The sequence below is a fragment of the Mytilus californianus genome, unplaced genomic scaffold (genome assembly GCF_021869535.1).
Source record: "Mytilus californianus isolate M0D057914Y unplaced genomic scaffold, xbMytCali1.0.p SCAF_1, whole genome shotgun sequence".
NCBI classification, from domain to species: Eukaryota; Metazoa; Mollusca; class Bivalvia; order Mytilida; family Mytilidae; genus Mytilus; species Mytilus californianus.
This window is the reverse complement of record NW_026262581.1, coordinates 115,054,251-115,078,341: the sequence shown is the minus strand read 5'-3', so window position 1 is coordinate 115,078,341 and position 24,091 is coordinate 115,054,251. Positions and strand designations below refer to the sequence as shown.

Genomic DNA, 24,091 nt, shown 5'->3' with positions numbered 1-24,091 from the left:
ATTCAATGCTCTTCAACTTCTCAAATTGATGATTTGGCCTCTTAACTGTTTTGACTGGAGGGCCACTGATGAATTCCATGCAGTTGGAAAATTTGTCTGGTGTATCAAATTATAATCTTTGAAGAGATTTCACATAGCAACACTCTAACAGTAACCACAAAGGGATTATCTATCTCTCAGTTTATATGATATTCAAGAAACTTGTTTCTTATGAGAATTTTTTTGATTGAAGGTTGCTGCTTACATGAAAGCTACTGAACCAAGGCAAAATATAAATTAGTCATTAAAATGTTGACATCTACATAATATCTTGGTTGACCATTATGGACTATATGTATCACAAAATACCATGGATATGTTTCTTTTTGTCATAGTCACAATTTCATCTTCCTTTTCTCATTTATGAACTATCACTGGATAGGTCATTTGATTATAAAAGAGAGGCAAAAGATACCAAAGAAATGTTCAAACTGACAATGCCAAGGCAAAAGATACCAAAGAAATGTTCAAACTGACAATGCCAAGGCAAAAGATACCAAAGAAATGTTCAAACTGACAATGCCATGGCAAAAGATACAAAAGAAATGTTCAAACTGACAATGCCAAGGCAAAAGATACCAAAGAAATGTTCAAACTGACAATGCCATGGCAAAAGATACCAAAGAAATGTTCAAACTGACAATGCCAAGGTAAAAGATACAAAAGAAATGTTCAAACTGACAATGCCAAGGCAAAAGATACCAAAGAAATGTTCAAACTGACAATGCCAAGGCAAACGATACCAAAGAAATGTTCAAACTGACAATGCCAAGGTAAAAGATACAAAAGAAATGTTCAAACTGACAATGCCAAGGCAAAAGATACCAAAGAAATGTTCAAACTGACAATGCCAAGGCAAAAGATACCAAAGAAATGTTCAAACTGACAATGCCAAGGTAAAAGATACCAAAGAAATGTTCAATCTGACAATGCCAAGGCAAAAGATACAAAAGAAATGTTCAAACTGACAATGCCAAGGCAAAAGATACAAAAGAAATGTTCAAACTGACAATGCCAAGGTAAAAGATACCAAAGAAATGTTCAAACTGACAATGCCAAGGTAAAAGATACCAAAGAAATGTTCAAACTGACAATGCCAAGGTAAAAGATACCAAAGAAATGTTCAAACTGACAATGCCATGGTAAAAAACAAGAAACGATGAAAGGACAAACAACAGTACACAAAACACAACATAGAAAATTAAACACTGAGCAACACAAACCCCACCAAAAACGGGGGGTGTTCTCAAGTGCTCTGGAAAGGTAAGCAGATAACATGTCATAAACAACATGGAGAAGAGGAACTGCTTACCCTTCTGGATCATTTCCCAGATTGAGCAGAGTTTATATTCATTCAGTTCATTATTTTTCGATGTAATGTTTTTTGATCTATAGTTTGTCTTTCACTTTTGACCAAGATGCTGTTTTTCCTTCAACTGATAATAGAATATGCTGAACAGTTCATACACTTTCTTTGTAAAACATTTGTGTTGTGAAATTATACAAATTTAAAGGTTTACCAGACAGACAATGATGGACAACCAGTCCTAGGTGAGCCAATAAAAGTAGAGGAAAGGATATATAGCACTCAAATGACACAAAAAGAACAACAAAAATCATTTCGAGGGCAACAATTTTATTCTTCCACAATAGTTATGTGCCTTTACTATGTCAAGTGTAAATCGCCCTATTTCTAGATAAGCAATGAATAAATTTTACAGGCACTGTCAAATTATATTGTAATTTTGTCCTAAAATACAATGGGTAATTTCTGGCACCTGAAAAGAAACTATGTTGGTTGGGACCACAATTTTTTTGAAATTTTGACCTTCTCCAGAAAACAATATAGATGGAAGTTAGGTCAACAAAAGTTAATAGACCTTTCTGAGAAATTAACTCTATATAATTGAGCAATTATTGATAAGAAGCTAGGAAGATAAAAAATAAGAATCTTTTCAAACTTGTTACATTGCCACCACTAGAAAATAACAACCAAATCTCATCTTCAATGAAATGCTAATTAAAATAAATATTTAAGGAATGACTGTAATATTTTTTCTGTCTATGAAGAAATAACATCAAAAATGTGGTGCACACTGATTAACCCGCGTAGCGGGTTATTTTAAAGTGTGCACCACATTTTTTATGTTATTTCGAATAGACAGAAAAAAATATTAGAGTCATTTCTTATAATTTAATTCTGAATTCCATTTTAAACCGGAGTAAACCATGAAAAAACGTTGATGACGTCACGGTCACATGACAAAATTATGTCTATGAGCTGATAAACAAAACAACGTCAGCCAATCAGAAGACGCGTTACATCCAAAATAAAAAAAGGTTTACAAAAGAGTATACATTTATTAACAACCAACAATAATGCACCAATTAATTTAGTTTAACAGCTTCTTAGGAAATTGTTTTATTTTATTACAGTAAACTCGTCTTTGAACTGAAAGACTGGCTCCTTGTTCATGTACTACTTTCTTTCTGCTTATATGGGTCCAGGCGTAATCCTAGATATTTGTATGATTTAAGATCCAATCCAACCTGCTTTATGCCTTTCTCAGAATTGAAGTCGCTTTACCAAACCAACTGTAATATGAAATTATGAATAAGTTAAATAAAAGTGCTGTTATTATGTTTTTGTAGTTAATTATTGAATGATATTCGACAAATTTCTCAAAGTACAACTTTTTTCTATAATGTGTATAATGTGTTTCTGAAGACAGATAAATGAACTATACAATCTAGTTTAAAAATATTCCAACAACATTATTGATGACAGTTTAGAAACTGAATTAGACAAATTTCCCCTAACATTATCAATGATCCATAAATATGAACCTGGCAAAGCCTTTTATGAAACTGTATATTTACAATAGGTTTGGAAACAAACAAATTTAAAAAATAAACTATCATAACCTGAATCTTGTCCCTGGAATTTGCGTTTTAAGTTTGGTTTTGTCTCTGGTGGTTTTCCTGCTTTAGGTAATAAATGACCTGGTGTTGGTGGAGGTTTGTTACTAAAGTAGTCCATTTTCAGTGACTGAAAAATAATGAATATCTGTGTAGCTTATTTATTTTTTTTTTTTATTGATGGTGTCAGTTTACAGAAGTAAACTATAGACATAGATATAGGTCTCACTGGTGCTTTTATAGGAAGAATTGTTCATCTGAAAATAAGCTGATCTTTGCAACAAAATCTAAATAATTGTCCAGTATTGCCTTTTTTTTTAAAATTATCTGTATTTTAACATGTTGACCTTTATAAAATATGTTAAATTTACTTTAGAATCTAAATAATCTCTATTTTTCTGTGAGAAAATGCAAACAGAGAATCATTAACCTATAATAAGGAATAACTGGTCAAGTCTGAATCAAAAACTGTCAACACATGTTGATATCAACAAATCTGTAAGTTGAAAGGTCCACTGTGAATTTAAGATGAAGCAATAAAGCTGATTTTCCTTTCTTTTTGTCAGCTGCATGTGGAGTTTTTGTGTCATTAATAAACAAATTCTCATAGATTCTTTTCCATTACTTATGTTTCAACTTAAGAGTCAAACCTGTATCAAGCAGTTGCTCATTGGGAATTCCAAAAGTTACCTTTAAAGAGATGTGACCTCTTAAATGAGGTTTCTATGTTATCAACAGCAACATCATTAATCTACAACAATGTTATATATACCTCTGTAGCTGAACATCTCTGTAGTGGATCCATGGCCAGTAATTTTTTCATTAAACACAATAAATCTTCGGTAGCAGCTATAAACACATCTTTTAGATCATATCCAGGGAATACCTTAAACTTTACATAGTCTGGTAAATCTTTCATACTCTGTAATATAAAACATGGATCATACCCTAGGAAATATCTTAAACTACACATAGTGTGGTAAATCTTTCATACTCTGTAATATAAAACATGGATCATACAGTTCATACCCTAGGAAATATCTTAAACTACACATAGTGTGGTAAATCTTTCATACTCTGTAATATAAAACATGGATCATACCCTAGGAAATATCTTAAACTACACATAGTGTGGTAAATCTTTCATTCTCTGTAACATAACATCTAATATCGTATCCAGAGAATATTTTAAACTCCATATACATATAGTTAAGTGAATCTTTCATACTCTATGATATGAAATATGGACCACAGCCTGGGAATATCTTAAACTTCATATACATTCTTCATGTGCCTGTCTTTGCTCTGAGCTATATTGCTGTCAAGTCAACATCCGGTATTAGAACACGTTAGTTCACGGAATCCCTATCAAAAATTAGGAAGTAATCGTTTTCATGTCAGTAAATGTCCTTGATTCCCCTTATGATTAACCTGATTGCCTTTAGCCATAAAATATAAAGGTATTAAAAAGGGGATTGAAAAAAATGTCTGGCTAGCTAAAAAAAATTGGAAACCCTGTATAAATGTATACGTTTAAAAAAATGTTAACTCTACACTTACTGCCCATGTCTCATCAGATGGTGTACCTAGCATCTGGAATATTCTACTTAACTGGTCTAAATCTGAATCTCCTGGTAGAAATGGTACCTGCAAAAATCAGGTTATCCTAAATATTTATCACAGTTTAAGGATTTTTATTAAGTTAAAGATGATTTATCTTGAATGATATATCCCATATACTAAGTATATGTTACTGATGGTGTATGGTCTCATTTTTTGTATAATTTGTCATGTATGTTGCAGATCTTGGTATGCGTAAGGTATTTGCAAATTCTGACTAAATGTTTACACCATACAGCCTACAACTCATCATCTGCAAGTTCTCACAGTTTTATGAACACTTAATAAATATAAATTTACAAACTGAGCTCTAATTAAAAGGTCTACCGGTATATATATATACATCCTACTTCCGAATAGGTTTCACTGTACATGAATGTAAAAATCTCAAAAGAATTCTGTCAATAAACACTGTACTATTTAAATATCTATGAGTTATCTTTTGATCCACTTAGTTTTGAAGTTATTTCTCATTCCTTATTTTCTTCCAGCTAGTTTGGGAGTTATCTCCTCCTTTTCATCCACTAAGTTTGGAGTTATCCCCCATTATAAAGGTATAGATTTAATATCATTCAATTCTTTAAGTCAACATTTATCTTGTTCACAGTTTCTTATGCTCTAAAGTCCTTGTTATTCTTGATCTTTATTCAGGTGTATTCTTCAATTATCCTCTGTTAAATCTTAAATCATTTGTCAAAAATATTTTCATCTTATCTTCTGAATCAGGATTGGGCCTTTATTTTTACGGGAATTCATCATTTACACTTATCAGGAATCGAGAATAAATGACTAATTTTTCAGGATCCGCGAAAGAGTGCTTTATTTTTTCGGGAATTCAAGATTCAGCTTTTATTTTTTCAGAAATTCAGGATGACACCCCTCCTACCCTTCTCTCTAAACCATGATAGGGCTATTGAAATAGATCATTGTTGTGGTGAGAGGTTTTCTTTGAAAATATATTACTGTATGATGCTTTTTGATAAAATGCATTTTTTATTATACATACTGTTGGTTACAATCAATAAATACCGTAACTCTATACAATTATCATTATCTTGATGTGCTCCATGGTCGTCTAAATATTTTTATTATGTGTGTATATATGTATTACTATGAGATTATTGGGCAAACTATAAGAGTATTTTTCACATTTTTTTTACATTCTGGAATTTATATACTACTCAGTATCTGTGTTTTTGCAGTAAGGTGTGAGCTATTTCTCTGCACTGAAAGCCTCACTGTGAGACAGATTAAAAACAGCAATAAAATTGCTTTTCTTTTGCTTTGAGGGTTGTCAAATGTGTGTATTGAGAGATAACTTATATCTTATTGGGAATACATAAAGTAAAAGTTCTCCAAATAAATGGGGAATGTGTCCATGGGACACAGATGATGCCCCCGCTTGCATATCATATAAAGTTATAAAGGGGCATAACTGAAGAACGGTAAAAGTCACTCAACCCAAATTTGTACTTGGTCTGAGTTTTGTGGTAATAAGTATTGTGTATATATAAGTTTCATAACATTTGGTTGAGACTAACTTAAGTTAGAGAACGGAAACGAAAAATTCAGCAATTTTCCCATTTGTAAAGGGGCATAACTCTAGAGCAGTAAAATTGACACCACATAAATTCAAACTTGATCTGTATTTTGTAGTAATAAGCATTGTGTATAAGTTTCATAACATTTCGTTGAGGCTAACTTAAGAAAGAGAACGGAACCGAAAAATTCAGCAATTTTCCCATTGTGAAGGGGCATAACTCTAGAACAGTTAAAGTGACACCACCAAAATTCAAAATTTATCTGTATTTTGTGGTAATAAGCATTGTGTATAAGTTTCATAACATTTGGTTGAGGCAAACTAAAGTTAGAGAACGGAAACCAACTTTGGACGTATGGACGTACATACATATGGACAAGGGTAAAACTTAATGCCCCCTCCACTATGGCGGGGGCATAAAAATACAGCACAATGTGTCTATGATGCAAATCTAAATTTAAATAAAAGTTCATCCAGAAAACATCCTAATGCCAATTACTCAATATTAAGAATTAGGAACCCTTAGTAAAATGTCTGCCAGTCAACATCCTACAGCCAATGTATCTATATTCAGAATTAACAAACCCTGAGTAAAAGCTCTGCCAGTATACACCCAACTGCCCACATGTCTACACCAGTCCCATATTGCCTTGCTCCAAACAACAGTTCTGGACATCTATACCATCTAGACATAAAAATATGTTAAGTATCATTGATGTTTATTCAACAACTTAAACTTTGGCAAAATGTGCCAGGTCATAACTCTTGTACAACAAATGTTAAAATGTGTCAAATTCAGTTGTACAGAAGAACAAGAGTAAAATGTTTCTGCAACTATTTTCACAAAAAATGTAAGAATTAAAATTGATCATAAGTTATACTGAAATGTTCATTACTTAAAGAGAATTTTTACTCAAGATACTTTGTGAAAAGAGCTGCTGATGTTTGTTTATTCTTAACTAATTAAATTTGTGTACAATTATACCCTATTTGGAATGACTCAAATATGAAATAAACAATTCTATGTTAGCTTGAGCTGCAAGTGAAAACCAATCGAGTTTGATAACATTGTCCTGTATACTAGTATACATAAAAATAAATGAGATTGTGTCCACATGGACACAGATGATGCCCCGCTTGCATACAACATTATAAAGGGACATAACTCAAGAACAATAAAAGTGAAAGTACCCAAATTTGTACTTGATCTTAGTTTTTTGGTAATAAGTATTGTGTATAGGTTTCATGTTTGGTTGGGGCAAACTTGAGTTACAGAACGAAAACTAAAAATTTTGCAATTTTTCAATTTATAAAGGGGCATAAATCAATAATGGTTAAAGTGACACTACCCAAATTCAACTTGATCTGTGTTTTATCAGCAAAAGGCAAAATTAAACATTGCATTGTATAAAGCATTGATTGTAGTTGATTCAACTGTAATAATGGACAAAGGAAGATAATTCCAATTTTAAAAATTACTTGAACAATGACATCATTGATATTTTTAGAAAAAAAATTGTAAAGGGGCATAACTTTAGAACAGTGAAAGTGACGCCACCAAAATTCAAACTTGATCTGTGTATTGTGGTAATAAGCATTGTGTATAAGTTTCATAACATTTGGTTGAGGCAAATTTAAGTTAGAGAACGGAAATAAAAAATATTGCAATTTTTCCATTTATAAAGGGGCATAACTCTGAAACAGTTAAAATGACGCCACCAAAATTCAAACTTGATCTGTGTTTTGTGGTAATAAGCATTGTGTATAAGTTTGATAACATTTGGTTGAGGCAGGGGCATAAAAATGTTTTCTACATAAATGTGGATAGTGTCCACATGTGGACACAGATGATGCCCCCGCTTGCATATCATATAGTTATAAAGGGACATAACTGAAGAACGGTAAAAGTGACGCTACCCAAATTTGAACTTGATCTGAGTTTTGTGGTAATAAGCATTGTGTGTAAGTCTCATAACATTTGGTTGAGGCTAACTTAAGTAGAGAACAGAAACTAAAAATTCAGCAATTTTTCTATTTGTAAACACACATAACTCTAGAACGGTTGTGTATAAGTTTTACATTTGGTTGAGACAAACTAAAAAATTCAGCAATTTTTATGTTTATAAAGGGACATAACTCTAGAATGGTAAAAGTGTTGCCACCTAATTTCGTACTTAATCTGTATTATGTAGTAATAAGCATTGTGTATAAGTTTCATAACATTTGGTTGAGGCAAACCCAAGTTAGAGAACTGAAACAAAAAAATTGTACTTGATCCTTACTGAGTTTTGTGGTAATGAATATTGTGTATAGGTTTCATAATGTTTGGCTGGGGAAAACTTCAGTTACAGAATGGAAACTAAAAAATTTTGCAATCTTTCTATTTATAAAGGGGCATAACTCAATAATGGTTAAAGTGACACTACCCAAATTCAACTTGATCAGTGGAAGTCAAAATTAAACATTGCATTGTATAAAGCATTGATTGTAGTTGATTCAACTATAATCATGGTCAAAGGAAGATAACTCCAATTTAAAAAATATATTATATAAACTTGATATTTAGAAGAAAATAAAAATTTTGCAATTTTTCCTTTTATAAAGGGGCATAACTCTAGATTGGTTAAAGTGACACCACCAAAATTCAAACTTGATCTGTGTTTTGTGGTAATAAGCATTGTGTATAAGTTTCATAACATTTGGTTGAGGCAAACTTAAGTTAGAGAACGGAAACTAAAAATTTTGCAATATTTCCTTTTATAAAGGGCATAACTCTAGATCGGTTAAAGTGACGCCACCAAAATTCAAACTTGATCTGTGTTTTGTGGTAATAAGCATTGTGTATAAGTTTCATAACATTTGGTTGAGGCAAACTCAAGTTAGAGAAAGGAAACCAATTTCGGGACGTATGGACGGACGTACGAGGGTAAAACTTAATGCCCCCTCCGCCTCGGCGGGGGCATAAAAATAACACAAGAAAACAAACTGTTTACATCCTGGTCTTTTGTTCTCTGCTGACTAGTTGTCTCATTGGAAATCATCTAATTCTATATTTGTCTTTAATTATGATATCGTGATTTTTATAGAATAAATTGTTATGTATAATATCTGTTATCAAAGGAATGCAGTACATTGGTCTATAGTTCATTTACATCATTCTCTTTAGCTGTATTTTTGGCATTATTTCATTGATGTAAATTCTGATCATCTCTATTTATTGATCATAATGACTACACCATGATTCAATGACTCAGTATACACCCACTACGATTTAGTAAAATTTACTTACAGCTAAACTATCAAACTTATCTAGTTACTATACACACTTGGAATTGGTAAAACTACTGGTAGCTTTACCTTTAAACTTACCTAGTAACCACTTGATTGGTATATACTCTTGATGGTGATCCAAAAAATTTGGCCAAACCAAAATCTCCCAATTTCAGTAAGCCCTGATCATTGATTAATAAATTATTGGGTTTCAAGTCCTGAAAACAGATAACAGACTGTTTTATTTAACTTGATTTGTCCATTTTCACTTAAATGTGTCAAAGCATTTGAAATATCTACAACCTATGCAAGGATAATTCTACTATCTGTACCCCCTCCAAAAAATAAAATTTGAATTGTCATGTTATTTGCATTTTTCTCCCACCAAATCAAATAAAAAATAACTAGAGGTTCAAAAGAGCCTGTGTCGCTCACCTTCGTCTATGTGCATATTCAACAAAGGACACTCTCCAACATTGTAGACAAGAATAGAATTCAAGACAAAAATCTGTTTGATTCTAGATCTATCTTCTTAGTTTTTGCTCAAAACACAAAAGAGGGTAAAAAAAATCCTCATTTAAGGGCAATCACTTCTATAAAGAGTGACAGTCCATATAGCTACTAACTATATCGACAAAATTTGACTTGTTAGTAGATCTTGCCTTGCTGATCATTTTTGTGATTTAAAGTGACTATTTATCTTTTATAATTTTTATCATATAAGGCAAAACTAAAAAAAAATGGTAAAAATCATCATTAAAGAGCAATAACTCCAATAAGGAGTCGTTGGACGATTTCCTCCATTCGTTTTAATTGCTGATCTTGTCTTCCTGATCATTTTTGCTTATTTAAGTTTCTATCTATCTATTATATAATATATAAGGCAAAAATGCAAAAAATTGGTAAAAACCGTCATCAAAAGGCAATAACTCTAATAAGGAGTCGACTGACGATTTCGACAATGCAGACTTATTTGTAGAACTTGTTTTGCTGGTCATTTTTGCAATTTAAAGTTTCTATCTATTATAGTTTTCAAGATAAAAGGCAATAACTCCTATAAGAAGTCATTTGTGAGTTTTGACATATATATGAACAATCGGAAGAGCTCAACATTCTGAATATTTTTGCCCTTGTCAGATTTTCTCTATTTATAACGGTCTTCAAAATAATAGACAAAACTTGCATTTTACCCCTATATGTTCTCTATTTTTAGCCATGTTGGCCATCTTGGTTGGCAGGCGGGGTCATAGGACACATTTTTAAACTAGATACCCCAATGATGATTGCGGCCAAGTTTGGTTAAATTTGACCCAGTCGTTTCAGAGGAGAAGATTTTTGTAAAAGTTAACGACGACGGACGACGATGGATGCAGGACGCCAAGTGATGAGAAAAGCTCACTTGGATCTTCGGGCCAGGTGAGCTAAAAAAGTTGGTGAATTCAAACTAAATATAAACATTTTTATAAGTACAATGAAAAACATGGATTTATTCTCATCATAAATGCAAAGATGCAAAATGGATAGTTGGAACAACCTTAGATGTATAAATAAATGGGGTGCTACGCTAGGTTGGGAAAATGAGGGATATTTTACCAGTAGAACCAAACAGTCAAAATATTTTATTGTTTTATTTGTAAGTCAAAGTTTGGATGTCTTCAATTTTTATGGCATTATATTTTTTTCAAACATAAAAGATTCACATCTTTAAAGAAAAAACGGTAAATTCACAAATCATGGGATGTTTTTTAGTTTTTCCTCAGACTAATTCTACAGGTAAAACATGTATACCTCTCTTTCAGAAAATCAAACCATTTAGAGAAAATATAAACATTTGTTTATCTTCAAATAATGGACTTAATACTTGGGGCCAAAAGGGACCTACTGCACCTAATTTAATGAATGCAATAAACTAAATTTCAACTGAATTTCATTTAATATATATAAAATTGGTAATTTTTCTTATTAACTATCTTTATCATAAGAATAAGCATTTTAACCTTCCTTCTTGTTTAAGTTTAAAAGTATAGTGATATCTTACTCTGTGTAGAATCCAGTGATGATGAAGGTATTCTAAACCTTTTAATGTCTGCAATATGTAGGATTTTATGTGACCAGGTGTCAGTACGATTGTATTGTCTTTAATTATTATCTGAAATTCAATATGTAAAATGAATATAGCAAACAGTCAAGAGAATATGTTGACAAATCATCCTACCAAGTATAAAAGCTTTTGTCAGTCTCTTGAGTATAGATGTGTTTCAGACAGACGGAGACCATTCTGTATCCTCCAAGGCGTGACTTATGAATAACAATTACCTGATGTTACTTTTTAATGGTCAACAATATCAAAAGCAGCTGATCAACAGCATGATGCTTTTTTTTCCATAAAACAAAAGTGTACTGTTGGTAGTTTGAAGAGTATTTAAATATGGGTTCATTGATCATATTCATATTTTAATCTAAGCTGAAGATAAAACATGTACACTCCATGTTCACCATATTACAAGTTTCATCCATACGAAAATGAGAAAACTGTGTACAGGAAGTCATATTAGTATGAGAACAGTCAAAATCTTTAAATTTTTAATTGAGGTCTGGAGCTGGCATGTCAGTAACTGCTAGTAGTCCTTTGTTAATTTATGTTAATCAGTGTCATTTTGCTTAATTTCTTTTGTTACCTATTCTAACATCGGACTCAGACTTCTTTTGAACCGAGTTTTACAGTTTGTATTACTGTGTGTTTGTTTATTCCACATTGGCTAGAGGTATAAGGGAGGGTTGAGATCTCACAAAACATGTTTAACCCCACTGCATTTCTGCACCGGACCCAAGTCAAGAACCTCTGGCCTTTGTTAGTCTTGTATATTTTTTTTTTAATTTTGGTTCATTTATATGTTTTGGAGTTTAGTGTGACGTCCATTTTCCCTGAACAAGTATACAGTATTGTTTAGGGGGCAGCTGAAGCCCACTTTCGGGTGTGGGATTTTCTAGCTGTGTTGAAGATCGATTGGTGGCCTTGGGCTGTTTTCTGCTCTTTGGTTGGGTTGTTGTCTCTTTGACACATTCCCCCATTTCCATTCTCAATTTTATCATGATGGAAGGTGCACAACCTCAAGAAGGTTTGCAACTTTCTGTGAAACAAATATCTGGGTCAGGACAAAAATAGTACAAAAAAGCATTTATCAAATTTCAGCCAATCAAAACAAAACCACTCTCCCTAATATTTGAAATAAATGATCAAATAGAGTAAAACATTTCTTTATTGTGTTAGTTCAATCAGGTTAAATTCTACAAAGGATATTTGAACCATGTTGATACTATGAGATCATCTTAGACATGTATGGTAAATCATTTTGTTTACTGTAGAAAGCTCATATAATCAAAATATCAAGATGACGAAAAGCAAAACATGAATGGAAGACATTACACACTAACCGGAGACAATATTCTTACTCAAAACCAGCCTGTTTTTGCTCTTACTCCTAAATGCTGTGTGCTTAGCAGAGAAGCACAAATATCAATTTTCAACTCTATGATTTGACCCTCTCACACTAGGCAAGCAAGCTACCATGGGACAACATAGGGGATTTTAACAGCAATACATATAAGCAAACAAAAAATAATAAATTTACAATTGTGCATACATGTAGTGTAAGAGAACATTATTGGTGTTATTCATTTACCAATAATTGTAATGGGGTACTAAAGCAGTGCGATAGAAAAGACAAAAATATTGTATTGGGATCTAAATCTAACTTAAGACTTTGTAACTAAAATCATTTGCCTTCTTGGTCAATATTTTTTTATAAAAGCTGTTACTATTTTGTATAAATAGTTAACAAAGAAGTGAGCACAGACAAAACAAAACTAAATTCACCTCTAAATCAGTATCCATGAAATCAAATACTAAACTGACATTTGATCTGTGTCCAAATACATCTTGTAACTGAAATGAATACATAATAAAATAATACATAGCATCAAGACAAAAAAAAATTATATGAAAAAAAATCAAAAATTTAATATTTCATTGTTAATCCCTGTTATGAAAGGGTTTATGTGTCTTTTCTGGTTTCATTTTGTTGTTGGGTTACTGTCTCATTTACATACACCTTAAATCTCCTTTAGTTCTTATGTTGTAACAAAAAACATAAAGCTAAGAAGAAGTTGATTGATTGTTGTTTGTTTAATGTCCAGTAGTAGATGTTTCATGCATATTCAGGATGATATGTTAACAGAAAATGAAAATCATTGAAGTTGAATGTATAAAAATCCCATTTCTTACACCTATAATATGGTGATGTTTAAGTTCTTGTAAAAGTTTTATTTCTCTCAATGCTGTCCTGTTTATACCATCTGCAGCTTCCTCTCTGGTACCAACTTTTATCTGAAATGTATTATTACACTGTTTTATCTTTAAGGAATTAAAAAATAGAGTCAATGTTCAACACATCCAAATGAAAATTTTCCTATAGATCATTAAAATGAAGAGGTTGATTCAAATGATAGGAATTATTACTAGTAAGTTATTTTATTTATTTCTTTATTTTTAAGTTGCCTGCTATTAATAATACACATAGATTTCTCTTACATTATTATTCCATAAAAAAGAGACCAAGGCCTCCTCAAAAACAAAGGGAAGGGCAGATGCTCGACTGTAGTCAACTATCATATTTATGTCAATTTGATTATTTTATATCATCTTTTATGAAAATACAAAAAAAACATTCATATGTTCTTTAATATTAAATGACACATGTACATGTACAACTGACCTTTTTCACAGCAACAATATTTCCTGTCTCCAAGTCTTTAGCCTTATATACTGTAGCAAACTGAAGAAAAAAAAGTAAAATTAAAGATAGGCAGTTTCCTGAAAAAAATCCACAGAATAATAAACACATTTTGAAGACTTTGAATAACTCTGGAGTAGTTTATTTTTGTGGATTTAGCAAATAGCATTAGAAATATTTGATATATAGTTTCTATTCCAATTTTACATAATACTGTCCCTCTAAAATCAAATATGAAAAATTAAAAGTAAACCAGTTAACCTACAAAAAAAAACTTAATATGATAAATATTAAAAGTCAACACTCTAAAATGGAAAAAAAAGTATGCTAGTTTGTATTTTTTATTGTCTAATTGGTAGCCAAGGAAGCTTCATCCATTACCATTACTGGATAGACACAACCCTTTGATACATGTTTGAAATTGTTTGTAAGTTATTGACAATGTTAACTTCAAATGTCACCACTCTTTTTGTCTGTCTTATGGTAAAATATAAAAAAGTTTAAAGCGATCAAAAATATTAATTTTTCAATTAAAAAAAGTTCTGCAAATTTTTTTTAAATATTCCAACTCTGCAAATGTAAACAATGAATGTCCAACTTTAGTTTTCAATCTATAATGACAATGTGAAATTCAGCATTCAACTGTAATAATACTAATTCAGCATTCAACTGTAATAATACTAATTCAACACATCATGTCAAATTAAACATTGTTTCAATCCATATTTTGTTTCTTGTACACACAAAAAAGATTTAGGAGCCTTACATATAATAGTTCTCTACTATTACATGTAAAGTGTGTTGCAATATTGTTATGTTTTACAAATGTAATAGATATATCCACTTCATTTTAACTTTGATGGATAATTGTCTCTTTGGCAATCATACCACATCTCCTTACTTTTATATGCCAGCTTTAGCTGGCACTTATGGTAGAAGCATCGAATTGGAATAAAGAACGATAACTCTCTCTACATGATCAATCTCAAAAGTTTCGTCACTCTCGTTAAATCTCGTACAATTTTTTTTTTATTTTTTCGAAGTTGATCAAGTCAAGTTATCTAACTCTTAAAAATATTTCTTTTCTTTTTTTCCCTTATATTTATTAAATAAATATTGTATTCTTGCTTGGCTCCAAATATAAAGTCAATTCTTCAAATAATGAAAACGAAATTAGCATTGGAATATCCGTCAGGACATTAGTTTAACCCTTATATTTTTAATGGCTGCCAGATTCTCGTTTAATCGCGATCTTGAAAAACGGGACAAAACGGAATAAATTGGATGTTCATTACGACATGAATTTTTATTTGTTTACAAAAACAAGAATTTAGAAATTTTAGTAACTTGTGTAGTTTATTTAAATTTTATTGTACCACGGAAATAACCGAAGTTTGGACAACAACATCTTACACCATGTTTCATCGTCTGCTTCATCTTTCCATTATCAGTGACAAATTTCCTAAATAACCACAGGCACTTCATTTAAAAGTTACAATATCATAATTTATGATAGCATTTGTAGTGTAAAAGTTCCGTCCAGCCATGGGAACACAGAAAAACCCTCTGCAAGCAATACATTTCGGGAGAAACGTAGCCGGAGGTAGTAAAATCCGCTGCTCTGCCTCTGGTTGACCATGACTACTATTATTTATCTGCTACAGAATTTCCCATAAGTTACAGTGATAATGAAGTTGGTTATACTGTTGAATGTGATCACGGTTATTCCTGTAGCTCACAGACAAATGCAGGTGAAATTCAAAACTTAACAAAAGTTTTAAACAAAAAAAATATATTCAAATTCACTATCTGTAGACTGTACTTCCTTTGACAAACTCTCAACAAATCTTGTCAATAATCATGACACATATCTACCTTAAACAGTCCCAGGAGATGGAGACTGTTTTTTTTTCACTCTCTAAGTTTAATCATAAAACATCTGTAAAAGGAGACTTGAGTCTGAGTGATACATTTATACATTGTATTGTATGCAACCATATTGTCCAAAATAGGATTTTATGGGAAGATGGAGTTTTGATAATCCATGACAATACCATGACTTTTGATCTATAGATCAGGTATAGGTATAGAGCATGTTACTTGGAAGTATGTGGGCTACATCCTTTGAAATTCAAGCTGCCGTCACATTATTTGGATGCAATAAAAATAATTGCCTCCAGCAGTCGCCTGTATATTTTATGCGTCAGTTTAAACCTGTTCAAAACATTTTCCCTCTACTGAATACTTTTATCAGGTGCACATTTCGACCTATTAAAGCAATAAACACTGATGGCTATAACGTCACAGTTCCAAAATTGCACAGAGTACCCAATTTGCACCTATTCAACAAAAATAACTGCGGAAATCTTACAAGTTTTCTTTGAGACTAAACAATTTGTATTGTTATGATTTGACATTATACATGTCTTTCAACATCGGTTAATATTTTTAAATATACACAAATCGTTCACAATGAGAATAAGATAAGATAAGATAAGATAAGAATTTTATTAATCTAATCAAGAACCCATAAAGGGCATCATTTACAACAATATTAAGCACAATATGATTGGAAAAAAGAAAAACTATATCCTAATATAATACTATCATATATTGGACAGGATCAGAGCCTAACACATCATGTGTCTTACATAACATTAACAATAATTGCATAATAATTTTATATATTTTGTATCCACCTGGATCTTATTTCTAAACACTTAATTATATAATTGCCTAGGCACATAAGAGTTGGTAAATGCTCATTTGTGAACAGCCAGAAATATTTTTTATCCTTGGGTAATTCTTTAAAATTATTACAAAAACTGTTTACTTTATCCCATAATAATTTTCTCTGTTCGTTATATAAAGGACAACTTACTGTGAAATGGGTCTCATCTTCAATAGAATTTGATCCATGTGATAGGCAGTGATGACATAGACGCTGACTTCTCTCTATGTATTTTTTACTATACCTATCTTTCTCAATTTTAAGATCATGTGCACTTATTCTCAATTTACATATAGCTCTTCTTATATTAAAATCTTTAATTGATAAATAAGCCTCCTTTACGAAGTCAGTCTTGAGGTTGAAATAATTTTCTAATTTACTATTACCTTGTGATAAGGTATCAGATCTTTTGACCCCCCAAAATGTTTTAAAACTGTTACAAAGTTTACATTTTACAAATTTAATTAATCTATTGAGCTTTGTATTCAAATTTTGTATATCAAGTGATTGAAGGACATATCTCATAGATGAATACCAACAATTAATGTTTCCTGCATCTAAAATTTTATTACAAACATAAGCATCATAAAGTAACCCATCGTCCAATTTGTTAAGCCTGTGTACATATTTTACCATAGATATAATGACAGAAAAATAAAGAGGAAATCTTGCAACCTCTGATAACACTGCCAAATTTGAGGCTTTTTTATTTACACCAAGAATATATTTTAGATACCTGAAATGTGATTTTTCCAAATAATCATTTATGTAAATTAATTCAAATAGATAATCACTTTTTTTCTTGCAAGCAGCAGAGTTAATCTTAAAGGTACCCCAGATTTCACTACAATATAATAAAATTGGTTTTATTGTGTGATCATATAAATGGATTGCAGTATCAATACTTGGATTACAAGCTGACATGGATTTTTGTAGTTTAAATTTTGCCTTTAAGGACTTTTTGAATAGCTCTTCTTTCCCCTGCTGAAAAAGACCACTGGAAGTAAAGACTATCCCTAAATATTTATATCTGTTAACACATTCTATAGCCTCATTATCTAAACAAAGAGATTCCTTCAAAAATTTTCCAGGCTTGTTAAAAATTAAAACTTTTGTTTTGGACAAGTTAACATCTAGACACCAATCAATACAATAAGTTTGCAGGTTATCAAGTCGGGTTTGCAGACCCTGTTTAGTGTTTGATAATATAATAATGTCATCGGCGTACATAAGACAATCAATTCTACGCCCATTGATATAAACAGCATCTGGACTCGACTCAAATCTTGGAGGCAGATCGTTAATGAAAAGCTTAAATAAATTTGGGCTTAGAACATCCCCTTGCCTAACCCCAACTAGCGAGCTGAAAGATGGCGTTAGTACATTACCCACTTTCACCGACATTTCATTTTTTCTGTACATGTCTTTTAAAATAGTATAAAATTTTCCAGATATGTTATTTTCCAATAATTTGTATCTAATACCACAGTGTATGACCCTATCAAAAGCCTTTTTAAAGTCCACAAAGCAAGCATAAATTTTCCCCCCTTTTCTGTTAGTATATTTATCTAATATGGTTTTTAAAACAAACATATGGTCAGATGTTCTGCTCTTTTTTGAGAAACCAACCTGACATGGATGAATTATATTATTTTTATCAAGATGAATGTCAAGTCTTTTATTAAGAATACTGTTAAATAATTTTCCAATGCATGAATTAATTGCTATGCCTCTGTAATTTTCAGGTTTACTAGGACTCCCTGCTTTAAAAATTGGACATATATAAGACAATGACCATTTGCGAGGGTATGTTCCAGAGCAGAATATCAAGTTAAAAAGTTTCTGCAAAACAGGTGCAAATATACTACCCCCTGATTTTAATATCTCGTTTGGGATACCATCTAGTCCTGCAGCTTTATTATTCTTTAGTTTATTTATAGCATCCAAAATTTCTTTTAGGGTTATTTTGTAATCCAGTTCACAAAAAGTTGGATTATTTTCTAAATTTTTTACTTTCTTGTTAATTTCCTCTAATCTGTCTTTAAATTTGTCAGAGTTGAGATTTAAAGATTGAAAATATGAAAACCAGACGTTAGTTTGAATAGAATGTTCTGGACCATCCAAATTGTCTTCTTTTAATTCTTTGATGAGATTCCAATAACTCTTTGGATTATTATCCCTTAGATTATCCAGACTGTCAAGAATGTTTTGTTTAAATTTCCTTTGTTTATATTTACGTAGCTTATTATACTCCCTATAACATTTATAGTAAGACCCTTTTATAATTGGGTCCCAGGGGAATTTTGATAACAGCTCACCTTTAGAAATAAGGCTTTTACGTTTTTGTACCAGGTCTTTGTCAAACCATTTTTTGTTTTTGTATTTACGTGCAACTTTTTTCTTGGTTTTACGGAATATTAAACATTTACTGGCAGCATTATCTATTATATCAAAACATTCATTAGCTGCCTTTTCAATATAGTCCTCTGAAAGATTAAATTTTGTGTCTAAAAAATTTTTGATACTATTTCTAATAATTGGCTGGCATAAAGTATCTTGAAGTTTTTGTGTAGAGGTTTCTGACCATATATATTTTCCTGGAAATAAAATAGTATTGTCTTGCTCCTTAGCTTTATGCGAGTAACTAGCTAACAGGCCAAATGTCAGTTTACAGTGACAGTCTGACAGAGTTGATAAAAAATCAGCAACATGAAAAAATAAAGTATCTTCAATCAAGTCTTCCGACATGATAACATAGTCAACCACACTACTACCTACTGCTTTTATACAAGTGTATTTACCATAAGAATCGCCCCACATTCTTCCATTTAAAATACGTAATTTGGACGCAATACATAAGTCCAGAAGTTGTTTACCTCTTGAATCTACTTTCATATCATAACTTAATCTCTTTTCTTGAATAATATCACAACTATAATTATCATACATTGGTATATGTGTATCATTAACATCATTTATTATAAAATCTGGCTCTGACCCTGTCCTTGCATTTAAGTCCCCACACAATATAATACTACCTTGATGGCTAAAATTTATGATATCTTTTTCTATGTTTTCTAGTGTGTCATCTTCTGATTGATCAACATAAAATGAAGTAGCTGGTATAATATATGCCAAACATAGGAATATATCTGTACTTAGATTAAAATAATGTTTATCAAACTGTAACCATTGATAATCTTTACATGTATTTATCAAAATCTTGATGCCCTTGCGAACTTCATATTTGATCAAAATACCTAAGCCCCCATAGTATCTAGAGTTAGCTGATTGTGGTCTACAAATAGGGTAATAGTTAAAACCCTCAATATTGACTGTAGTGTTATAACCTACATGGGTCTCAGTTAATAGTATAACATCATATTTTCTTATCTCTTGAAGAAAAAGGGGATCTGTTATTTTATCATGATGCTTTGAAATAAGCCCACCTATGTTCCAAACACAAAATGTTATGTTGTGAAAAAAATTATTTCTCTTTTGACTGGTCATAATTGCTTTTTTAATAGTAATCTTTTAAAATTCCCTCTCACCACTGGTTAATTGTACAATAATCTTTTATTAACTTTGACAGTCAGCTTTTGGGCAGGTAATATGAATATGAAATCCTTGTAAAATAATAAAACTCTTTTCCCTCTTATAAAATAACAAACTCCTCTAACTAAGGAAAGGCAAAAATGAAATTATCTTTTTATTGTCCTATATAAATGACAATTTAAGTTTAGATAAAACAGAAAGCAAAACAAAATCTAGCTACAATTGTTTACAATATATCAAACAAAACTTAATTATAACTGGCAACTTTATCTTCTTTACTAAGAAAATCTAAATACAAATGTATCAGCATATTAAGGCTGCCCATATCCACGACCCCGACTTTGATAATTGTTATAAGTGTTATAACCGCGACCACGATATCCACCACGCCCACGATATCCACCACGTCCACGATATCCGCCTCTTGATCCGTTATTCAGGTTAACATTGCTGTTATAAAAAGGTCTACGTTTTGGTAGATCTAGTGCTTCATCAACTATATCCCGAATATTTGCTGCAAACACGTTTACACCTTGATCTGAAAGGTGATATTTATCATCCTCACTAAGAAATCTAGGGATTGCTCTGCCTTTATTAGCTAGGTTACTGTGATCACACAGATAAACTTTTTCGGTATCAAAGTATTCCTGCTTCAATAAAGCACTTATCAACTGACCTTTCATATTGAAGCTTTCGTTGTCAGCTCTAGGTGTTGGTGTAGATAAGATAACTTTTGAAGATGGATATAAATCACATGTTAAAGATATAATTTCCTTCATTTTGTTAACACAAATTTCTGCACTTTTTTCACGTAGCTCATTTGTTAAGGAGTGAAACGCAATTATATCAGGTGCATGCTCAATTTCTCGCAAACTTTTCTCGGTATCAGGTAAAGTGTAAGCAATTCGCTTCTCCATTGTAAACTTTGATGACAATTTAGATACATCAATTCTTTCAATATTTGACGTTCCAATTAATATAACATGTGGTTTGTCTGCATTATTTTGACGCAAGTTGCTTTGTGTAGATCGTCTAGTTCTTGATGGAACATCCTGAAAATGCGCTGCACCATCATCTCTACATGCATGTTGTTTGAGACTGTATAGCTCATCATCTTTTTCTTCTAATCTAGATTTCAGTTCATTGCATGAGCTTACTAAAGTTTTAAGTTTATCATCTTTCTCATGTATTGTAGTTTCTAATTTATTAATTTCAAACTCAAATTGCTTCTGTGATTTGTTATGGTTCACCTTTTGAAGCTCAGACTGAGATGTTTGCTGATCAAGTTTTGACTGTAACTGAAACTTGTCCAATTCTGTTGTGTGTTTAACCTGTTGTAATGACATCTTCAAATCAGAGTTTTCATGCTCAAGTGTATTTAATTTGTTGAAAAATTTCTGATCACATGCATATATCAACAGATGAAGCATTCCCGGGAAAAAGTAAATCTACGAAAAATGCTTCACCAAGCACAGCCTAATACAACCGCAGATGTAGATTTAGCATATAAAAACACCAAAAATTTTATGTCAGTTGAAATCAAACATATTTTAATTTTGGTCCCTTCAAACTTTAATATGGACTAATTTGAAAACAGGTATCAGGTGAGCCCGAACATTTCTATTCAGCAGCAGTCTCCAACTACATATCTCCTTTAATTTTATATGATAGTCCCATAAAAATGTTGAAAAATTATGTGTACATTTAATTTTTTTTTCTAGATTCTCTCATGTCATACATGTGAAAGCGGTACCTTTTTGGTCACTAATTATGTGTTGCGTCTAAATATGAATTGTAACACTTTATAGTGACTGACCAGGTCAAACAAATACTTCTCAAGAAACATGCAGAGAAAGAAGACAACTTGGAACAGCACCAGCCATGCTCGACTATGTATGAATAAAAACTCAGATCGGAATAGCATGGACGATATGTTAGTTATATGTCCTTGTGAATAGTAAGGAAAGCTATCAATAATTCTTATCAGGTTTACCGTACATTTTCTGTTCAAATTTTCACACAATCAGTGAATCGTTCAAAAAGGCTAAACTAACTTTTAATTACTGAAAGTTTCAAACGATGATAAGTGTTTCATTCATGAAATAACTCGTGCGGTTCTGCGAAAAAAATCATGTGCAATTTTTTGAATTAAAGGGAAAGAAGATTCTTTTGCGGTGCACTCACGCATGTCAATTGCGAACTGACCCAATATATTTTCTTTATCATGACCAGTTCATTGATACTGACGTTGACATTATCAAGAAGTACACCTCAAAGGAAAAATGCACAAATTAAGGATAAAATAATTTACACACCCTGTTTCGTGTGTATCTCCTGCCATATCAGTATTTGTTGCATTTATATATAAATGAGAAATAATCAATGTAAAAATGGTAAATTTTTGGAGAAAAAACCCAAAAATTATGGAAAAAACAACCCAAAAATGTTGTTTTTGACCACTGACTCCTAAACTGTTGGTTAGATATGATAACCCCCAAAATCAATTCTAACCTTCCTTTTATGTATTGAAAATGAAACTTCTGGTACAATTTCATACATTTACTTTAACTAAAGTTATTGTCCAGAAACCAAATGTGTCTTCGGACAACAACAGCGACATGATTGCATTACTTGAAAGCAAATTTTTGACATATTCCCCATTTCCATTCTGAATTTTATTTTGCCGTCGTATAAAAACTTGAAAAGTAAGCTAATAAAACAAAATGCAAAAATGACATAAAACTGACTCTGAATTAGTACATGAAATTGATGTAGAAACCCACAAACAGAAGATGATCAGGAATACATTTATACTGCTGAGCAGTGTTCTCCCCTCAAATTTTAAATAGCATCCTAGAAAATAGCAAAACCTTTGGATTATCAACTCAACAATCCTATTTATGGTTCCTTATGCTTAGATCAAAATGAAAATCCTGATCAAAACATTATTCTAAACAGGCTCACTGTAAATTCAAACTCTTCTTTTAACAATCAGAATGATCCTCTTGCTGATCACATATATATGAGATGCAGGAAACTGGGATCATGATATTCATGCTGTTGACTATTTTGATAAATTAGTTGATGGAAAAGCGATAATTACACAGTTAGGAGGGGTCATGTTTTTTTTTTAAATAAATTGTTAGACTCTTATTTCTTGAGAACAAAAATAATTAGTTTCAGGAAAAGCACGAACCATGAGAACATTGATTTAAAAAAAATCTTTTTCCTGTTTGTTATTGAAAAAAAACTAAGTCTGTTTTGAGATAGTATACAAACCCCTGATTTACGCGTCAGATATTATTTGTTTTGTCATCAATTACCTGTCCTTCTCCAAGAAAGTCAATTTTTTCATATCTTTTCAATTTTTCATCAATGCCCATATTTTACAGGAAATGACCAAAATCTTGCAGTTTTCGAGTGCAAGCAGGATAAGACATTGAAAATATCCGAATTTGGCTTATCCGTAATATACCGATATAGAGCTTTTGGATGGTAGAAGATTTCGTGATTTAGTTTTTACACAAGCGCTTAATTGGTCATTGCATCCTTTTTCATTCTTTTCATAGTGTTTAACATTTTTTATTTAAATTTCTTAAAAATTTCAAATTAGTTACCCTTATG

The 24,091-nt window shown here is 31.5% G+C and overlaps 1 protein-coding gene across 1 annotated transcript; it reads right to left on the bottom strand.

Moving 5' to 3' along the window:
• Window positions 1–1,658: 1,658 nt before the first annotated feature.
• Window positions 1,659–23,882, bottom strand: LOC127731237 (cyclin-dependent kinase 7-like). Its single transcript, XM_052240238.1, has 11 exons — window positions 23,791–23,882; window positions 14,164–14,223; window positions 13,674–13,775; window positions 13,266–13,334; window positions 11,427–11,537; window positions 9,488–9,606; window positions 6,704–6,803; window positions 4,519–4,605; window positions 3,731–3,880; window positions 2,965–3,088; window positions 1,659–2,634 (listed from the first exon to the last, which is right to left on the bottom strand). Exons 1-11 carry the CDS (start codon window positions 23,848–23,850, stop codon window positions 2,606–2,608), a joined length of 1,011 nt encoding a protein of 336 aa, XP_052096198.1. The 5' UTR covers window positions 23,851–23,882; the 3' UTR covers window positions 1,659–2,605.
• Between the last annotated feature and the right edge of the window lie 209 nt (window positions 23,883–24,091).